The sequence below is a fragment of the Leptonychotes weddellii genome, chromosome 9 (assembly GCF_054177405.1).
Source record: "Leptonychotes weddellii isolate Sample4059 chromosome 9, ASM5417740v2, whole genome shotgun sequence".
Lineage (NCBI taxonomy): Eukaryota > Metazoa > Chordata > Mammalia > Carnivora > Phocidae > Leptonychotes > Leptonychotes weddellii.
In genome coordinates this window covers 47631223-47653478 of record NC_138377.1, presented here as the reverse complement: position 1 = coordinate 47653478, position 22256 = coordinate 47631223, and the positions used below count along the sequence as shown (strand labels likewise).

At 37.5% G+C, this 22256-nt stretch overlaps 2 protein-coding genes across 8 annotated transcripts in view; one reads left to right on the top strand and one right to left on the bottom strand.

The window, feature by feature from the left end:
• The window catches only part of KLHL28 (kelch like family member 28), a 43077-nt gene extending 28417 nt beyond the window's left edge, over positions 1–14660 (bottom strand). For 2 of the 5 annotated variants that reach the window (XM_006727109.3, XM_081830578.1), the window contains exon 1: positions 14489–14660. The gene's annotated coding sequence lies outside the window, so the exon portion shown is untranslated. Of the gene's footprint in view, positions 1–4187; positions 4650–13704; positions 13818–14409 lie in introns of those variants that run through there. The other 3 variants (XM_081830575.1, XM_081830576.1, XM_081830577.1) reach the window with 3 other exon arrangements.
• Positions 14661–14810: 150 nt separating this feature from the next.
• Positions 14811–22256, top strand: part of TOGARAM1 (TOG array regulator of axonemal microtubules 1) — an 80979-nt gene continuing 73533 nt past the window's right edge. For 2 of the 3 annotated variants that reach the window (XM_031024573.2, XM_081830574.1), the window contains exon 1: positions 14811–17104. In XM_031024573.2, the coding sequence (XP_030880433.1) occupies positions 15062–17104 (2043 nt within the window). In that variant the 5' untranslated portion in view covers positions 14811–15061. The remainder of the gene's footprint in view (positions 17105–22256) is intronic. The other variant, XM_031024598.2, reaches the window with a different exon arrangement.

Genomic DNA, 22256 nt, shown 5'->3' with positions numbered 1-22256 from the left:
TGTTTATATTCTTTTTTCTTCCTTCCCCCCCCCCACCCCGCCAGGTTTCGGATCTCTTCTGATTTGTTTCGTGTATATTTCTCTGGGGTTGTTGTTGCCATTTTACTATTTTGTTCTCTCATTCGTCTATTTTTCCCTGGACAGAATGACAAGATGGAAAAACTCACCTCAAAAAAGAGAATAAGAGGCAGTACTGACTGCCAGGAACCTAATGAATATGGACATTAGTAAGATGTTAGAACTAGAGTTCAGAATAACGATTATAAAGATAGTAGCTGGGCCTGGGACGCCTGGGTGGCTCAGTTGGTTGAGTGTCTGCCTTCCACTCAGGTCATGATCCCAGGGTCCTGGGATCAAGTCCCACATTGGGCTCCTCGAGAAGCCTACTTCTCCCTCTGCCTGCAGCTCCCCCTGCTTTTGTGCTGTCTGACAAATAAATAAATAAAATTAAAAAAAAAAAAAGATACTGGCTGGGTCTGAAAAAAGCATAGAAGACACTAGAGAATCCCTTTCTGGAGAAATAAAAGAACTAAAATCTAACCAAGTAGAAATCAAAAAGACTATTAATGAGATGCAATAAAAAATGGAGGCTCTAACTGCTACGATAAATGAGGCAAAAGAGAGAATTAGTGATATAGAAGACCAATGATGGAGAATAAAGAAGCTAAGAAAAAGAGAGATAAACAATAACTGGATCACAAGAGGAAAATTCGAGAGACAAGTGATACCATAAAGTAGAACAATATTAAAATAATTGGGATCCCAGAAGAAGAGGAAAGAGAGAGGGGCAGAAGGTATAGTGGAGCAGATTATAGCAGAGAACTTCCCTAATCTGGAGAAGGAAACAGGCATCAAAATCCAGGAGGCACAGAGAACTCCCCTCAAAATCAATAAAAATAGGTCAACACCCCAACATGGAATAGTGGAACTTACAAATCTCAGAGACAAAAGAGAAAATCCTGAAAGCAGCTGGGGATAAGAGATTGGTAACCTACAAGGGTAAAAACATTAGATTGGCAGCAGACCTATCCACCCAGCCGTGGCAGGCCAGAAAGGACTGGCATGATATATTCAGAGCACTAAATGAGAAAAATATGCAGCCAAGAATACTTTATCCAGCTAGGATGTCATTCAAAATAGAAGGAGTGATGAAAAGCTTCCAGGACAAATAGAAATTAAAATAATTTGTGATGACCAAACCAACCTTATAGAAAAGGGGTCCTCTAAGCAAAGAGAGAACCCAAAAATAACATAAACCAGAAAGGAAGAGAGACAATATAAAGTAACAGTCACCTTACAGGCAATACAATGGCACTAAATTCATATCTTTCAATAGTTACTCTGAATGTAAATGGGCTAAATGCCCCAATCAAAAGACAAAGGGTATCAGACTGGATAAAAAACTAAGACCCACTGAAATGCTATCTGCAAGAGAGTCATTTTAGACCCAAAGACACCTCCAGATTTAAAGTGAGGGGGTGGAAAACCATTTATCATGCTAATGGACATCAAAAGAAAGCTGGGGTGGCAATCCTTTTATCAGACAAATTAGATTTCAAACCAAAGACTGTAATAAGAGATGAGGAAGGACACTATATCATAATTAAAAGGTCTATCCAACAAGAAGATCTAACAATTGTAAATATTTGTTTACTAACTTGGGAGCAGCCAATTATATAAGCCAATTAATGACAAAATCAAAGAAACACATCGACAACAATACAGTAATAGTAAGGGACTTTAACACACCCCTGCAAAGGAGAGATCATCTAAGGAGAAGATCAAAAAGGCAATAAGGGATTTGAATGACACACTGGACCAGATGGGCTTCACAGATATATTCAGAACATTCTATCCCAAAGCAAAAGAATACACATTCTTCTCGAGTGCACATGGAACATTCTCCAGAATAGATCACATCCTGGGTCACAAATCAGGTCTCAACTGGTACTAAAAGATTGGGATCATTTTCTGCATATTTTTGGACCACAATGCTTTGAAACTAGAACTCAATCACAAGAGGAAAGCTGGAAAGAACTCAAATACATGGAGGCTAAAGAGCATCCTACTAAAGAATGAATGGGTCAACCAGGAAATTAAAGAAGAATTTTAAAAAATCCATGGAAACAAATGAAAATGAAAACACAATTGTTCAAAATCTTTGGGATGCAGCAAAGGCAGTCCTAAGAGGGAAGCATATAGCAATACAAGCCTTTTTCAAGAAACAAGAAAGGTCTCAAACATACAACCTAACTCTATACCTAAAAGAGCTGGAGAAAGAACAACAAATAAAGCCTAAACCCTGCAGGAGAAGAGAAATAATAAAGATTAGAGCAAAAGTCAATGAAATAGAAACCAAAAGAATAGTAGAACAGATCAATGAAAGTGGGAGCTGGTTCTCTGAAAGAATTGATAAGACTGATAAACCCCTGGCCAGACTTATCAAAAAGAAAAGAGAAAGGACCTAAATAAATAAAATCATGAATGAAAGAGGAGAGATCACAACCAACACAGAAGAAATACAAACAATTATAAGAACATATTATGAGCAACTATATGCCAACAAATTAGGCAATCTGGAAGAAATGGATGCATTCCTGGAGATGTATAAACTACCAACACTTAACCAGGAAGAAATAGAAAACGTGAACAGATCATAACCCGCAAGGAAGTCAAAGCAGTAATCAAAAATTCCCCAACAAATAAGAGCTCAGGACCACATGGCTTCCCAGGGGAATTCTACCAAACATTTAAAGAAGAATTAATACCTATTCTTCTAACACTGTTTCAAAAAATCAAAATGGAAGGAAAACTTCCAAACTCTATGAGGCCAGTATTACCTTGATCCCAAAACCAGACAAAGACCCCACCAAAAAGGAGAATTACAGACCAATATCCCTGATGAAAATGGATGCAAAAATTCTCATCAAAATACTATAGCCAATAAGATCCAACAGTACATTAAGAGGATTATTCACTATGACCAAGTGGGATTTATTCCTGGGCTGCAAGGTTGGTTCAACATCCACAAATCAATCAATATGATACACTACATAAATAAAAGAAAGGACAAGAACTATATAATCCTCTCAATAGACTCAGAAAAAACATTTGACAAAGTACAGCATCCTTTCTTGATTAAAATTCTTCAGAGTGTAGGGATAGAGGGTACATACCTCAATATCATAAAAGCCATCTATGAAAAACCCACAGCGAATATGCCTCTCAATGGGGAAAAACTGAGAGCTTTTCCCCTAAGGTCAGGAACAAGGCAGGGACGTCCACTATCACCACTGCTATTCAACATAGTACTAGAAGTCCTAGCCTCAGCAATCAGAAAACAGAAAGAAATAAAAGGCATCCGAAGTGGCAAAGAAGTCAAACTTTCACTCTGCAGATGACATGATACTTTATGTGGAAAACCCAAAAGACTCCACCCCAAAAATTGCTACAACTCATACAGGAATTCAGCAGAGTGGCAGGATATAAAATCAATGCACAGAAATCAGTTGCATTTCTCTACATCAACAATGAGCCAGAAGAAAGAAAAATTAAGGAGTCGATCCCATTTACAATTGCACCCAAAACCGTAAGATACCTAGGGATAAATCTAACCAAAGAGGCAAAGGATCTGTACTCAGAAAACTATAGGATACTCATGAAAGAAATTGAGGAAGACACAAAGAAATGGAAAAACGTTCCATTCTCAAGGATTGGAAGAACAAATACTGTTAAAATGTCTATGCTACCTACTGCAATGTACAGATTCAATGCAATCCCTATCAAAATACCATCAACTTTTTTCACAGAACTGGAACAAATAATCCTAAAATTTGTATGGAACCAGAAAAGACCCCGAATAGCCAAAGTAATTTTGAAAAAGAAAACCAAAACTGGTGGCATCACAATTCTGTACTTCAAGCTCTATTACAAAGCTATAATCATCAAGATAGTATGGTACTGGCACAAAAACAGACACACAGATTAGTGGAACAGAATAGAGAACCCAGAAATGGACCCTCAACACTATGGTCAACTATGTTCAGCAAAGCAGGAAAGAATATCTAATGGAAAAAAGCCTCTTCAACAAATGGTGTTAGGAAAATTGGACAGCCACATGCAGATGATTGAAACTGGACCATTTCCTTAAACCATACACAAAAATAGAGTCAAAATGGATGAAAGACCTAAATGTGAGATAGGAATCCATCAAAATCCTAGAGAAGAACACAGGCAGCAACCTCTCTTCAACCTCTCTTCGACCTCAGCTGCAGCAACTTCTTGCTAGACACATCTCCAAAGGCAAGGGAAACAAAGGCAAAAATGAACTATTGGGACTTCATCAAAATAAAAAGCTTTTGCACAGCAAAGGAAACAGTCAACAAAACCGAAAGGCAACGGACAGAATGGGAGAAGACATTTGCAAATGACATATCAGATAAAGGGCTAGTATCCAAAATCTATAAAGAACTTGTCAAACTCAACACCCAAAGAATAATCCAATCAAGAAATGAACAGAAGACATGAACAGACATTTCTGCAAAGAAGACATCCAAATGGCCAAGAAACACATGAAAAAGTGCTCAACAGCACTCGGCATCAGGGAAATACAAATCAAAAGCACAATGAGATACCATCTCACACCAGTCAGAATGGCTAAAATTAACAAGTCAGGAAATGACAGATGTTGGTGAGGATGCAGAGAAAGGGGAACCCTCCCACACTGTTGGTGGAAATGCAAGCTGGTGCAGCCACTCTGGAAAACAGTACGGAGGTTCCTCAAAAAGTTGAAAATAGAGCTACCCTATGTCCCAGCAATTGCACTACTGGGTATTTACCCCGAAGATACAAATGTAGTGATCTGAACGGGTACCTGCACCCCAATGTTTACAGCAGCATTGTCCACAATAGCCAAACTATGGAAGAGCTCAGATGTTCATCGGCAGATGAATGGATAAAGATGTGGTACACACACACACACACACACACACACACACTGGAATATTATGTAGCCATCATAAAATGAAATCTTGTCATTTGCAACGACATGGATGGAACTAGAGGGTATTACACAGGGTGAAACAAAGCAGAGAAAGAGAATTATCATATGTTCTTATTGATATGTGGAATGTAAGAAGCAAGGCAGAGGATCATAGGGGAAGACAGGAAAAAATGAAACAAGACGAAACCAGAGAGGGAGACAAACCATAAGAGCCTCTTAATCATAGGAGAGAAGCTGAGGGTTGCTGGAGGGAGAGGGAGTGGAGAGATGGAGTAACTGGGTGATGGACATTGGGGAGGGTATGTATTATAATGAGCACTGGGTATTATATAAGACTGATGAATTACAGACCTGTACCCCTGAAACAAATAGATTATATGTTAATTAATTGAATTTAAATAAATATAAAAAAAGAAATATTGAGAATAAAGTTTAAGTAAAGAGATAATACTTTTAATGCTTAATCAAAACAACTCAAACTAAAAACTTTCAAAGGGCAGGGTAAAAATAGGGAACTTAAAATAAATTACACTGGAGGTCTGTCATAACATCATTCTTAAAATTTTTAATTTGACCTCTTTCCTCTCTGAAGAAATCTGACTTAAGAGAAATTCACAAAACTTTAACTTTTTTTAGAAGTTTAAAACAATGGTTCTCAAAATATGATCCTTGTACCACCAGCATCAACATCACCTGGGATCTGCTAGCAACGCAAATTCTTGAGCCCAGCCACACATCTAAGAAATCAGAAACTACACAGACAGGAAGGGGCAGCAATATGTTTTTTAAGCCCTCCAGGCAACTGATATGACATGCTAATGTTTGAGAACCAGTTAAAATATTGCCAGCACAAGTGTAACTGCTAAAAAATTATCCTACGTCATACCGTTAACTCCTTCAAAATTACGAATTACAACTGTGAGTATATTTGGTTCAGCTATTTACCTTTAAATAGCTAAAAATAACTCAAAGAAGCAATAACTGGTAATTTTTAAAACCTCACTTTTGAAAGTTCACATTGACAATTTCATCTCAGTAACAGCCTTGTGCAGAAGGAAAAGTAAGTATCATGGAAAACAGGAAAGAAAAGTGAGCAAAAGTATGAATTTTAGAACCAGAGAGATTTGAGTTCAAGTCTACATTTGACTAGTTAATAGCTATATACTTTGGGCAAATCATTTATCCTTGACTTGAACTTTGTCATTTTTGGAAAATTTGTTGTTGTGGATTAAACAGAATGTTTGGTTTGGAGAAACAGACCAATGGAGAAGAATTAAAATACCGAACAGATCATTTAGCATATGCAAATTTAGCTTATGATAAAGGCAGTATCTCAAAATCAGTGAGGAAAACAGGGCTTTTAAATAAATATGTTAGAATAACTAAATAGCCTTATAAAAAATAGATAAAATTAGACCCCTTTCACAAATCTACACCAGGATAAATTCTTAATGCATCAGAGGTATAAATGTAAAAAAGTGAAATCATACAACGTATTTTATTAAAATAACAGGATGAATTCCTCTGTAACCAAGATTAGAAATAATTTCTTAACTATGATACAAAACCCAGAAGCATAAGTGAAAAGACAGATCAAGTTGATTACCTTACAAAGCTTTGACTAGCTACAATACTTTGACTAAAGAAATCATAAGCAAAGGAGAAATATGAGATTGAGAAAAATATCTGCAACATATGTAAAATACATATTAGAGTATGTATAACATTTCTAAAATACCCTAGCCCTATGGGAAATATAGGCTAAAAAAATGAACAACTAGATAAAAAATGCAAATGGTTCTTAACTATATGAAAAATCACTCAACTTCACTTATGATCAAATAGATTAAAACAAGTTAATAGTTCTTTCTTGGCAATACACTCTGTTGGTACTACTGTGAGAAACAGGCACTCTCACACATTGCTGTGTAAATATTAAACGATATAAGAAAGACGTCTGGAGGTAAATCTGGAAAGTCTAGCAAAATAACATCTGCATTTACCCTTTGACCCAACAATCTGACTTCTAAGAATATACTCAAGATACGCAATGGCAAAAAATATATAATGACAACTGCAAAAAGCTAGTAAATGCAAGTCTATTTGTAAAAGCAAAATAATAATTCATTATGCTTATTTTTATGCTTGAGAGACTAAGATGTAACTGACCAAGAATTTTAAAACAACTCTAATGTCCACCAACAAAAGAAAGGAAAAAACTATGAAAAAAACTATGTATGACATACCATAAAATGGAGTGGTATGCAGCTGTGGAAAAAGAATGAGGAATCTCTGTACATACAGCTCTAGAGGGATCTCCCTGATCCAAGCAAGGAAGAGAAGTATGCGTATAGTATGTCACCATGTATCCAAGGGGAAGTTACAAGTATATGGGTTCACTTATATTAAAAAACAAAGGAAATATTAAATATTTTTTAAAAGGGTATCTATAGAAGGAGGGAGGGCACGGAGTAGAGGGGATAGATAGAAGCTAGACATCACAAATATATCCCATTTTATAGATTTGTCTGGGGAATCAGGAAAGTATTTTACATAATTATAAAACAAAATTAAATCTTAAAAACACAATCCACAAGAAACTTGAAAATAAAAGGAAGCAAAGGAACCCAATGTTTATCTAATTAGCGGCCTAACCATACCATTCCAAATAACTTTAAAACAGTAATTTGATGGTCTGTTACTAGTGGGATATGCCCTAAAACAAAACAAAAAAAACCTTATGCTATTTTCAGTAATCACATTATTGGTAAAAGTCTTATTTGTATTCTGAAACTGTTATGTGTGCACTGCAAACTGTTATGTGTGCATTGCATAATTACTTGGCATTTCTAATATCATCATCCCTAGGGTCACTGTGATCTGTAATTCTCAGTAGGGGAGAAAAGAGATAAAGATGTAAGACTAAGATATTAAATATAAACCTTGTACTCTGATTTTGAATAAAAAGTATAAGAGAGAATAAATCTATATACAGAAACATTAATTATATGTACTAGTATATACTTTATGTATATAACAGAAAATACATATGAGATATACAAATGTATAAAAATATATGCATTATTTTAAGGAAAAAGTTAATTACATTTACTGAAAAGGGCTAGGAACTATGACCAACCCAGTAGCAAGGAGCACTTCTACCATCCAGATGTGGTCCCTAAATATCATTCCCCCTCAAGGGACCAGAACTCCTTGTACAAATGGCTGATTCAAGGCTTGGGCACAAAATATCAAGATAAATTTGGAATTTTTACATACTAGATAGCAAGAAAGCTATGAGTGACAACTAAGGTTATAAAAAATAGGAGCCAAGTTGAATAGGCTATCACTAGTTAAAGATGGGACAAAGTGAATATCAATAACTGCAACTGATTAAGACATATCAGATATGCTTAAATCCATGAGTCCAGGGACACCTGGGTGGCTCAGTCAGTTAAGTGTCTGCCTTTGGCTCAGGGCATGATCCCAGGGTCCTGGGATGGAGTCCTGCATCGGGTTCCTTGCACAGCAGGGAGCCTGGGCTTTTCCCTCTGCCTGCCTGCTGCTCCCCCTGCTTGTGCTTGTGCTCTCTTTCTCCAACAAATAAATAAATAAAATCTTAAAAACAAATAAATAAATAAATCCATGAGTCCATAATGATAATACAATTATTGCAATTTAAAGAAAGTCCTAATTCATCACCACTGGAGGATGCTAATAAACCAATTTATTATTTGATACCTAGTAAATAAAGGGAAAGAATCGATCATTTATCATGTCTTTCTGATACTAACTGTGCTACTGGGGTACCAAATACATGAGGAGAAGTTTCTTTTCAGAAAAGTACTCCAGTTAATAAAGAAGGGATGATAAAGTGTCACCATTTTACAATCTTAATGAATAAATGTAGGTATTGATCAAAAGTATTGATTATGAAGGGCTACTAATATCACAAAAAGAGAGACAACCAGACATCAGGACCTTTTGATAGAAGACCATAACATCAACTATGGATATTCTTGAACTCCCCAGCCCCCCAAACACCAAAATCAAACATGCAGTCAACAATCTAGATCCAACTATTAATTTACAAGAAATACAGAGAACAGAAGCAGCATGTTAAACTGTAACAGAAGGATGCAATCAGCAAAAATATCCTGACTGTGAGAAACATTATGGAATAACCTAGATGCTTGCACAAATAAACCGAAAGAAATTAAAAGAAAGAGAATGGACATACAGATCAAAATAAAGTTGAAAGACATATCAAACAAACATAACTTGTGACTGTGTAAGTGTGTGTGCATGTGTGCGGACATATGCACACACACCCAGACACATACATTTAGGAGACAACTGGAAATTTGTAAACTAACTAGATTATTCATTGTATTAACTAATCACCATTGCTGAAAAAATGATACTGTAGTTATGCTTTTAGGAGTTTTTATCTTTTACATACTAAAATATTTGTAGGTAAAATAATATGATATCAGGGGTTTGCTTAAAATAATATGGGATGAGGGGCACTTGGGTGGCTCAGTCAGTTAAGTGTCCGACTCTTGATTTCGGCTCAGGACATGATCTCAAGGTTGTGAGATTAAGCCCCGCGTTGGGCTCCACTCTCAGTGAGGAGTCTGCTTGAGATTCTCTCTCTCTCTCTCTCCCTTTCCCTGTACCCCCCCCAACACGCATAAGCACGTTCTCTCTAAATAAATAAATAAATAAATAAAATATTTTTAAAAATAATATGGGATGAGTAAGTGGAGATGTAGATGATGTCATGAGTTGCTAACTGTTGAAGCTGGGTGACAGGTATGTGAGGGTTTATGATATTATTGTTTTTGCATGTTTTTGAAATTTTGCACAGAAAAAAAAGAATGTATATATAGGGCGCTAAACTTGGCATAAGAATTAGAGATGAAGAATCTTAAGTTCAGAGAGTTTAAATGAATTAACAAAGATCATACAAGTAGTAAGAGATGTTACTGGGAATACAATGTTTTCTTAATCTTAGAACAATGTTCTGTATACATTACATTAAAAAAATGTCAATGCTGAACAGTACAGACCTGTAAAAAATATTTACTGAACCAATTTATAATTGTTGCCACTCCTGAGAAAATTATTCTATAAAGAGTTACTTGGAAGACCTTTGACTGACAAAATAGGCCAGTTACTGTTCTAAGCTTTGTACATGTATTAACTCCTTTCATCCTCAGAATAACACCATGAGATAGGTACTGTTGTTGTTATTATTATTCTTATTTTATAAAGTAATCTGAGGCACAGAGAAATTAGGCCCAGACAAGATTTAAACCTTGGAATGCTGTCTCCAAAGTTCTTTATGTTATAAAGCTTCACTTATAAATTCATAATTTCTTAACCTTATTAAAGTTTTAACTCAAACAAGAATCTAAAAAATTGCAGGACAGAAACTTAAAAATAGATCACATACAAGTACACACACATATAAAATATATACACATACTATGTAGATCAGATACAAAAGTATATTAGGGCTTGAAAATGAAATACAGAGGGATCTATGGAACAATATTCCCTTCTGTTACTTATATAATGGCAGCATTCTTGTTACATAAATATGCACAGTATAAAGACAATATTAGATAAAATCAAACTTTCCATAGTCTACAGCAGCTTCATAATTTTAGGTGCTGAAACAAAGCTAATAAAGGTCAGGCTATGAGTTTAGTAACTACTTAACTGACACCTAAGCTACAAAACAGTGGTGCTGAAATCAATTGGGAGGCAATTATCTGCTACAATGAGAGTAAATAAATGGTGATGAGAAATAAGAATTGTTAAAAAAAAAAATCCAAACACACTTATACTTTGTTGTAAAAAGTGTGATATAAAACTTAGAGTATTTTATCAGATCAGTTCTTTTCTTAAATTTCTTTCCCACAGTTCAACTCTCCTCACAGAAGAATTCAATTAACGATGGCATACTATTTTATCAGTGGGCCTAAGAACAAGTTGGCATATTTTCCTGTTCTCTGAGATTGTCTTTCATTATATCTGGAGAAACAAAAGTAAAATTAGAAGCCCGCTATAATATGAATATTATTATCATGAAGTCAGAAATAATACAAAAGAAAGTCCTCAAAGCCTTTTTTACATCCAGCAAAAGCTGTAAGTTACATAATTAATCCGTCCACTGAAAAACTGGTTGCAATGAAAGTGAAATCCTGTGAACTTACACAGATTAGTACCAGAAATGCAACAAAAATTGGATCTTTGTTTAAAATTATAGTTTTGACTCAGAAATGCACAGTGGCTTTGAAACATAAACCTAAATAAATGAAAATGTATCTCTGATATACATCAAGAAAACCTGTTTAATTTCACATATATAAAAATAGACTCACAATTTCTTAACCTTATTGATATTCTGGCTCAAGTAAGAAACTAAAAAATTTCAGAACAGAAACCCAAAAAGGAAGATTAAAATATAAATCATTAAATAATACCTAATAAAATAATTAAATAAATATACAATAAAATAAATGAATGATTAGTTATGGAAAAATCAAATTTTATCCTATAGTTTCAAAGCTCTTCCCCACCAAAACTGTTCCAAAGCTCTAAGTAGCTACATTGACTAATTTGTTTTACTTTCTCTGTCCAATTATTTTCCATGGAAACATCCATAACATGTGCTACAGCACAAACATAGATGTAACTTCAAAAAATTGTTGTGAAAATTCAATGAGTCAATATTCATTAAGTATTTACCACCCTGTATGACACAGCAAACAATCAATAAATGGTAGTCTTATTAAGACCTGTTAATAGCACCCTTCCTTTGCATAGCATTTCTTCACAGTAACTTCTTAAACTATACAAAAGTCTTAATAGTTTACAGAATTCACACTGATTTCCAATATTCCTGGATGTCTGTAAAATTTGACTTAAAACACAGAAAAAACTATGGTGGTTCATCTAGCCAATTAATATCTTACCTCTGACTGTGGAAATAAAAGCTGTTGTCAGGGCAATTGTGTTTGTAAGTCCAGCTCAAACAATTAATGTATCAGAAATATTCCTATAATCCATTAATATAACTAAACTTTTTAAAAAGTATTGATATTTTAATTTGTTTTACCTGAATCTGTTATTTTCAATGTATTCTTAATTACAGCTTTTCAACTTTCAAAGGTGTATTATTTTTTTTTAAGATTTTATTTATTTATTTAATTGACAGAGAGAGAGGCACAGCGAGAGAGGAACACAAGCAGGGGGAGTGGGAGAGGGAGAAGCAGGCTTCCGGCCGAGCAGGGAGCCCGATGAGGGGCTTGATCCCAGGATCCTGGGATTAGGACCCGAGCACAAGGCAGTCACTTAACCAACTGAGCCATCCAGGCACCCCTCAAAGGTGTACTATTAAACACATAGTGTATTCCACTATTCTGGAATTTGATTTAAAAATTTTTATCCTATCTCTACTTATGGCTAAATATAAAAGGGTTTTCTAGTCAATATACAATTCCTATAATTCCCTGGATTACTGGAATTCAAGAATAAGTTTTTTTAAATTTGCTGTGTAAAAGAAATAAATAGAATATACATTAAATGAATGAGATATGTCTTCCACAAAATAACCTTAAAAGATAATTAGTAGGATACATGATGTTGATAAGGTCCCATTTCCTAAATAACCACCAAGGAGGATAATGCATCTAACAAGTCTTTATCAAAGAAATTAAATGTAACAGATACAAAATAAATTGCAATCTTTAACATAGTGATCTACGGAGCCCTGAGAAAAGGGGTCAAAATGAAGACTCATTTTGCTTTGTTCTAAGAGAAAGGTTGGCTTAAGTATCCACAACCCTTGAAAAGTATTCTCTGTGGAGAAAAGGAGTAATTCTTACGCTTCTACTGTAACTTTGATGATGATATATCATTCAAGACTTTCCAAGTTCCTTTTCTTTGATTTCATGATTACCACACAACCTCCACTTCCCAAGTTCTTCACTACAGCAAAGAGTGCACTGGATTTTTCAACCTGAAAATTCTGATCACTCTAAAGGGTTATCTTCTATTCCAACATAAACTGGCATTCTAATATGTACATTCTAATGTGTACCTCATTCTCTTACTTTTGTTTAGTTTGAGTTGGGTTCCTGAAGCCTGAGTATATATGAGTAAAAATATAAATATGAGTTTCTTACACTGGAAATATGAGAACCAGACAGACATTCCTTTTTACTAATGACTGCTACAATAACCTCTTGGTTTTCACCCCCCGCCCTTAACACTATCCCTATAATTTTTTAAAAATGAAAAAAAAAAGGGGGGGTCTACCGAAATAAAGTTAAACCAAATTAGGCAGATTCATTTAAACACCAAAATGACTAATTAAAATCAAAACAACAACCTAGAACTGAAACCAAAATATAAGGATGTTTACACAAGCCTCATCTACATTTACTCTATTTCCGAAAGACAAAAAAGAAACCTATGATACTCAAATTGTGCTTTAACACAACGAACAGAAATTACGTTTGAACTTGCATCACCCAGCAACGTTATTTATAAAGTGGTTTGGCATATGTAACTCAATTATCCTAAGACTTCACTTGCATTTAAACTGCATGAATTGGAGATTTCAAATAATAACTCTGCCTTTTCTCAGTGGGTCATTCAAAGTAATTGTGTATTCCTTCAAAAAATACCTCTTCCACACTTCAAAAAATTCAGCCTCACACCAGACACTCCAGCTCTTCAATTGTGTCCGCTTAAGTTTCATTTACAAAAAGGAGAGGACGCTCACCAATTCACACTTCGCCTAAAACAAAGAAACGTCCATTATTAGCCCTAAATATACAGGGCAGAATTCTCTTAGGTCCATGATGCCAAGAACTTCAACCGCAAGTGAAATTGTCTTTGCAATCTCGGTTTCCAGGAGACTGAAAGGCTGCAGAGACGCGCAAGGATCCTGCAGAGAGGTTGGGGTGGCAAAGGGTGAGGGAGGAGGGACGGAGTAAGTCTGAGAGGAACTGCATTAGGAGACTTTGAGAACGTATAAGGGAGAGGTGGTGAGATACAGGGAAAAACAGATTAAGTACGTTTTCAAAGATAATTTAAAGTGATGAAAGTAAGGAAAGATGAAAGAAAATCACTGGAGGGTAAGCGAAGTAGGAAAAGGGAAGGGGGGGGGGAGGCGGAGAGTGTAAGGGCCCCAAAGACCAGAATTTGAAAAAAAGTACGCGAGCTATGAGCTTGGCCTTGGTCCGAATCTCCAGTCAGGGTGCACGGACCGCAGGAGGAAAGGATCGCACTTACTCAGGGCTGTAGAAAGCAACGCATTTACAACGGTAACAAACGCTGCATAAGAAGATGTCGCCTCTCTCCCTGCTAGCTCCCGTTCATTTCTTTACCTCTTACTGCAGCACCAGCGTCACTCCGGCAAAACTCTGCCAAAGCCTGCGCCGCAGGAGGACAGCAAAAGGAAAATACCTGAGTCCCAGGAATCACGCCGGCAACGACAGGAGGAGGAGTCGTGGACCACTGGAGTCAGGGCAGGATCCTCACTCGTCTCCAGTCAAACCCCAATCCTTTCGGGTGGGGCGGCGATCTTCCGCTCGGAGCGGAAACGTCACTTCCGCCTAGTGCCTTCACCCTTCTTTGACTTCTCTGCTCTAGATACGTTCTCTACTTTCGTAACGTTCTCACTTCCTTTTCAAGGAACCTGCGGCCTATTCGTCACTTGACGTGGACTACATGACCCAGCATTCACCACGACAGGTTGATTTCCGGGTCAAGAGGTCCACTCTGGGTAGATCACCATGGAAGCCATCGGTTTGGTCACGTGGTGCCCCTGGTTACGCCCGGTGGCTGCTGTGGGGTCTGCGGCTCTGGCAGGGGCCATTTTGCCGAAGGCAGCCTGCCGGGGGCGACTTGGCAGCTAACTGAAGCTGTTCCTTTTCTTCCTCTGCAGCTTGGGGCTTGGAGAGGAACTGGAAGGCTGGGCTCCATCGAGTCCTTCAGAGACGATGGTTTCCTCCAGCCTCTGCCACCTGACGACCCTCCATGGCGGCTGTGCCCTCTGCGCTGCGCCTCCTGCCGCAACTTCCAGCCCTCTGTGCTTGTCGCCTCCAGAGCTGCAATCGTCCTTCCGCCCCAGAGACTGATGATAATCGAGGTGGGGGCACCATGAGAGGCGAGAAAAACTATTGCCGTGGAGCTGCCGGAGACCACAGTTCCTGCCCACCGACACCTTCGCCTCTGGCCTCGACCCTCATGATGCCCGCGGAGGCAATCACAAGTAGTTGGTCTGGGTCTGGAGGTGGTTTGTCAGGGGGAGATGAAGAGGAGACTCGGCTTCTTCAACTCCTCCGGACTGCGCCAGATCCTTCCGAGGCCTTCCAGGCTTTGCAGGCTGCTTTGCCGCGGCGGGGCTGTCCACTCGGCTTCCCCCGACGGAAGGAAGCATTGTATCGGGCCCTGGGCCGAGTGCTTGTGGAAGGAGGTAGTGATGAGAAGCGACTCTGCTTGCAACTCCTCTCGGACGTTCTTCGGGGTCAGGGGGAGGCAGGCCAGCTGGAAGAGGCCTTTAGCTTAGCACTTCTGCCTCAACTAGTTGTCTCCTTACGAGAAGAGAATCCAGCCCTACGGAAAGATGCACTACAGATCCTACATATATGTCTGAAACGTAGTTCTGGACAGGTGCTGAGAACACTTATACAACAAGGACTGGAAAGTACAGATGCCCGGCTTCGAGCTGCCACAGCAGTGCTGTTCCCTATCTTGCTTACTCCTGAGGATTTGTTGTTCAGCCTAGATCTCACCGAGGTAATAATATCCCTAGCCAGAAAGCTTGGCGATCAGGAGGTAGAAGAAGAATCTGAGACTGCTTTCTCTGCAATTCAGCAAATTGGGGAACGACTTGGCCAAGAGAGATTTCAGTCCTATATCTCTCGCTTGCCATCTGCCCTGAGGAGACACTACAATCGCCGCCTGGAGTCCCAATTTGGAAGTCAGGTTCCTTATTATTTGGAACTGGAAGCCTCTGGATTTCCTGAAGATCCTCTCCCCTGTGCAGTGACTCTTTCTAACAGCAATCTTAAATTTGGGATTATTCCTCAAGAGCTGCATTCAAGATTGTTAGATCAGGAAGACTATAAGAACCGGACTCAGGCCGTTGAGGAATTAAAACAGGTGATGGGAAGATTTAATCCTAGTTCTACCCCTCATTCCAGTCTTGTCGGTTTCATTAGCTTGCTCTATAATCTGTTAGATGATTCTAACTTCAAAGTGGTTCATGGCACACTTCAGGTCCTGCATTTACTGGTTATTCGCCTTGGAGAGCAGGCACAACAGTTCTTGGGACCAGTTATAGCAGCTTCTGTCAAAGTGTTGGCAGACAACAAATTGGTAATCAAACAAGAATACATGAAAATCTTCCTCAAGCTAATGAAGGAAGTAGGTCCTCAACAGGTGCTTTGTTTACTCCTGGAACATCTCAAACATAAGCATTCCAGAGTGAGAGAGGAGGTAGTGAACATTTGCATCTGCTCCCTCCTGACCTATCCCAGCGAGGATTTTGACTTACCCAAACTGTCTTTTAATCTTGCCCCAGCTCTTATAGATAGCAAACGCAGGGTACGCCAAGCAGCTCTTGAAGCCTTTGCTGTGTTGGCATCGTCCATGGGCTCAGGTAAAACCAGCATCCTTTTCAAAGCTGTGGATACTGTTGAACTGCAAGATAATGGAGACGGAGTGATGAATGCTGTGCAGGCCAGATTGGCTAGAAAAACCCTCCCAAGGTTAACAGAACAGGGATTTGTGGAATATGCAATACTTATGCCATCATCTGCCCAGGGTAGGTCAAGCCATCTGGCACATGGAGCAGATACAGACTGGCTCTTGGCTGGTAACAGAACTCAGAGTGCACACTGTCACTGTGGAGACCACACAAGGGACAGCATGCAAATTTATGGATCTTACAGTCCAACTATCTGTACCCGAAGGGTATTAAGTGCAGGAAAAGGAAAAAATAAATTGCCATGGGAAAATGAGCAGCCTGGAGTCTTGGGAGAAAACCAGACCTCCAATTCCAAGGACATAGAACAGGTATGCATCTTTTCTAATTGCCTTGAATTGAAACTAGAAAGAATTTAAAATGAAAATGGCCTGTAATGACTTAAGGGTGAGGCTGCTTTAGGATTGTTATGCTTTGTTTTTAATTTGGTTTGATTGGTGATGTGGATATCTATTATAATGGTACAGATCACATAGGAACATTTAATAGGCTTATTGCTTGATGGATTTCATTGAATTTGAGGTACAATATGATAGTGACAATACCTGGATTTCAGTTTTGGCCTGTCAATTTGGCATATCGGTTATCTCATCCATACAACAAACTCTGAATATATAGTACATGTCAGATAAAGAGCTAAGTTCTAGTAATGAAGATGAGGCTGGTTCCATGTTTAGGGAGGTCAGACCTGTAAACGGACAGTATCAAATTTGTTAAGGGTTGAATTAGAAATATAGTCTGTGGGAATATGAAAAAAGAAAAAATAATTTCACTAGAAAAGTTTAAAAAGCCTTCTAAGAAGTGTGACATCTGAACTGATTTCCCCCCAAAGTTTTTATTTTGAAAATTGCAAATCTATAGATGACTTAAAAGAATTGTACAATGAATATCCATCTACTACTACTATATTTACCAGATGTCATCTTGCCATATATGCTTCATATTTACTGAACCATTTGAAGGCAAGTGCAGATATCTTGATATTTCCTTCCTAAGTATTTCCACATTTATCTTCTAAGAACTGCATTTTCCTTTATCACATTATTACACACCTCAGAAAATCAATAATAATTCAGTAATATCTAATATATAGTCTGTATTTAAATTTCTCCAATTGTCCCTTAAAAAATATTTTATAGTATTTGTTTTACTTTTATCATCCAGGTTCCAATCAAGGTTCATGTAGTTAATATGTCTCTTATCTAGAACAATACGCCTACTTGTTTGTTTCTTTGTTTTTTTTTCATGACATTGACTTATTTGAAGAATTTGAGGTAGTTGTTTTGTAGAATTTTCTATATTTCTTAATTTATCTGATTGTTTCTTTTTGATTACATTCAAGATAAACAGTTTTAGCAAAAATCTTACATAGGACATGTTGTGAACTTCACATGACGTCACATTAGGAGACATAATATCAGGTTGTCCCGCTACTGGTGAGCTAAATTTTACCACTTGGTTAAGGTAGTGATAACCAGATCACTCTATTGTAAGGTTTATCTTCCTCTTTATAATTAGCACATGATCTTCAGGCTGATACTTTGAGACCTCATGAATAATCCAACAACCTTTCAACCACTGTCATTAGCATCCAATAATGATCCTTACCTATTCCATTTATTACATCCAGGGCTGCAAAGAAAGGGTATCTATTATTTTTATTCTTACATTCTATATTTGTTATCTGGCACTCTTTTTTGTTCTGTATTAAGTACATCAGTATTCCTTTTGATGCTAAAATTGGCTCAAAGTTGACCAGTGGCCGATTCTTAATGTCCTTTGAGATGACTCTTTAGTCTTTGAACACTTCCTTACATACAGGATCCCAGGCTTACCTTGTACCTTTTTTGTGCCAGATCTGAAATCAGCCGTTTTTTCAAGAGCACTAAAACTGCTTTTTTAGTTAAGAGTAGAATTTAAAAACCAAAGTCTAGGTATAAATGTACTCATTGCTATTGTTTACCATTGTGGATTGGTCCTTTCAGCGGGCGGAACCAGGGGGTACCTTTTTTTTTTTTTTTTTTAATCATATTGATACTTCCAATTCAAATCCAGCACTACAGGGCTTTTCCTCATCTTCCTTTGGTATATATATATATATATATCTCCCTTCTCCCACAGTAAAACCCTGGTTCCCAGTGTCTGTCATATTCATGTGCTGTATCCTATAATACACACAAAAATAATTACTACACCAATAGCATAGCAACTAACTACCTACTAAAGGTCAAGATTTCTTTGCAGTTCTTTTTCTGCTTAGAATCATCCCACAGTGTTTTATTTTCAAACTCTCTTAAATTAATTGTTTTCTGGGTGATTATGATTTAAATGGTATGAGAAAAGATGAATAGGAGTTTTGCTAAGTGTGGATGGATCCTGGTGAATTTCAGATGGCGGGAATATCTTTATTCACTAGGAGGGGCACCTGGGTGGCTCAGTTGGTTAAGCGTCTGCCTTTGGCTCAGGTCATGATCCTAGTGTCCTGGGACTGAGCCCCACATTGGGCTCCCTGCTCAGCGAGGAAGGGCTCTGTTTTTCCCTCTCCTTCTGCCCGCCCCCTCCACTCATGCTCTCTCTCTCTCAAATAAATAAATAAAATCTTAAAAAAATAGAGACTGCCTTATGAAAGGACTTAGCAAATTAATAAGAAATGGTGATTTTCTGCACAGCTGAGACTGGTGGGAGGTAGCAGAAGATGATACTAGATACATAATCTAGTTATATGGTTATTCTTGTGTATTGTAAACATTACCTGGCAGTGAATGGTTTTCTGTGAGCATTGATCTTAACACTGCTTGTTCTGTGTCAAATCTAAAGTGTTAGTGTATGATGATTCTGGTGCTAGCCAAAGTACCAAGAATCTGAAATTAAGTGCGTTTTTAAATTCCAGTGTAGACATATGTTGCTTTTAAAAGATGGAACTTAATCCCAGAAATTAAGTTCTACTTTCTTGCTCATAAATGGTTTGTAGAAGAACTACACTGAAATTTATCTTGAGGACAGGGATTAAATATTTAAAAGTTTGTAAGTGTGCTGTTTTTGAAGTATATATATTTTTATTTTATTTTTTTGAAAGATTTTATTATTTGAGAGAGAGAGTGAGCATGAGGAGGGGGAGGGGCAGAGAGAGAGGGAGAAGCAGACTCCCCATTGAACAGGGAGCCCAGGACCCCAGGATCACAACCTAAACCAAAGGCAGATGCTTAACCGACTGAGCCACCCAGGCTCCCCAAAGTATATATATATTTTAATAAACATTTTTTAGAGCAGTTTTAGGTTTGAAGCAAAATTGAAGAGAGAGTACAGAGATTTTCCTTATCCCTTCTGCCCCCATACATGCACAGCCTCTTGGACTGGCACCACAGTGGTACATTTATTGCTGTTGATGTATATTGACATATCATTATCACCCAAAGTCCATAATCCATTCCCAGTATTCACCGTTGTAGTATCATACGGAATAGTTTCAATGCCCTGAAAATCTGTGCTCTGCCTCTTCATCCCTCCTTCCCTCCCTCTCAGCAACCACTGATCTACTGTCTCTATAGTTTTGCTTTCTCCAGAATGTCATGGCCCCTGGTCTGATTTGTGTTGGCTCTTCCCCAAGTTCTGCTTTAACATTTCCAGTCTACTGTTAATCTGTTATTTCTTTCTTGTCCACATAAAGCATTGGTTGGTAACATTAAACAGCAAAGCTTCCAGAAAAACTCATGAATGTTTTACATTACATACTCCTGGAGCTCATTTTGAAGATAGACTAGTTTGTTTAGAAAGATGATTTTTGTAGTGTTGTGTTAGGAAATAAATTTACAAGAGGGAAGCAGAGGCTACATTGGAGACCAAAGAATTTAGCTTATAATTTTGACAGTTATTTGAGACTACAGGGTTGTGGTTTTTTGTTTGTTTGTTTTTTGTGGGTTTTTTTCCATTTTTTTTTTTAAGCCATGTTTTAGGAAAATTCATCACAACAGCAGCAATATATAGGTTGTGTTTTGTTTTGTTTCTTTTGTTTCTTTTTTTTAGAGAAGCCAGAGACAGGAGACTTAGAAGATTAATTAGATTTACACTTATTGGACTACTTGGCGTGAGGTGTTGAGATTTATGAGGATTAGCAGGGTTTCAGGATTAGACTAGAAAGAAAATAATGGATGTAAGAGGTATTTCAAAATATTTAGTGACCAAGTGTTGGAGGAGAAGGAGAGAAAGAGGGATAACAGATTTAAATGAGGTGACCAGTGCACAATAGATCCATGAATACACATAGGAAGGCCTCAAACAAGGAAATTAATTTGGGGGAAAATGAATTTCAGGTGGAAGAAGATAGAATATGCCAGTTGAGTTTGAAGAATACTATTCAAGAGACAAGAAAGAACTAGAGATGTAGATCTTGGAAGTCATGTACTGAGAAGTAATTGCTGAGACTGAGAATAGATAGGCCCTCCAGTAAAGGGCATCTAATAGAGCAAGAAGAGCTTGCTAACACGGTCTTGGCATACAGTCCCATTTAGGGAATAGCAATAGGAGATGGAACCAAACAAGGCAAAGAGACAGGTGCCTATGTGTTGGAAGAGCACCAAGAAAAAACAAAGTGTTAGAAGTGAAGCAGAAAGTTTCAGGAAGTACATCTATCTGTACCATTAAATGCAGGAGAGGTTAAGGAGAAGGAAGACTGAAACATGACTTGTTCTTATATAGTCAGGGTGCTACTTGTAAAATAATTTTTGAAGGTACTTTTCTCCTAATTTTATCTTTCTGAATTTCCTCTTAATAATTTTTCTGATTATAAAAAGTTATAATTACTCATTATAGAAAATTTGGAAAATATAAAAAAGAACAAAGAAGAAATTTAGATTTTTCAGTAATCTCACTACTGAGAGAGGTATGCTCTGAGTGTTTTGTTGCCTGATTCTTTTTTCAATACATGGAGGTCCCTCCTTTCATTTATTCACTTACTTTACCATGAACATTTTTTTCTTTAACATCAAATAATCTGAGAAGGATCTTTAATGCCTATTTAATATTGTATCATATAATATCATGGTCTATTTAGCTGCTCTCTTACTTTTGAATATTTAGACTTTTTAATTCTGTTTTTGTTTCCACCATTTAAATGATTATTTTTGTGCCCTGACAAATCAAATCACTGATAACCAAGTTCCTGTGATATTCTAACTTTTCATCTCCTTTTTTGTTTTTATGAGTGTTTTAATGAGTTTGTTGGGTCAAGTATCAGGTTTACTAGTTGGCTGCCATATTAGCTATGTTTTTTTTTTTTTAAAGATTTTATTTATTTATTTGACAGAGACAGAGATAGCGAGAGCAGGAACACAAGCAGCGGGAGTGGGAGAGGGAGAAGCAGGCTTCCTGCCGAGCAGGGAGCCCGATGCGGGGCTCGATCCCAGGACCCTGGGATCATGACCTGAGCCGAAGGCAGACGCTTAACGACTGAGCCACCCAGGCGCC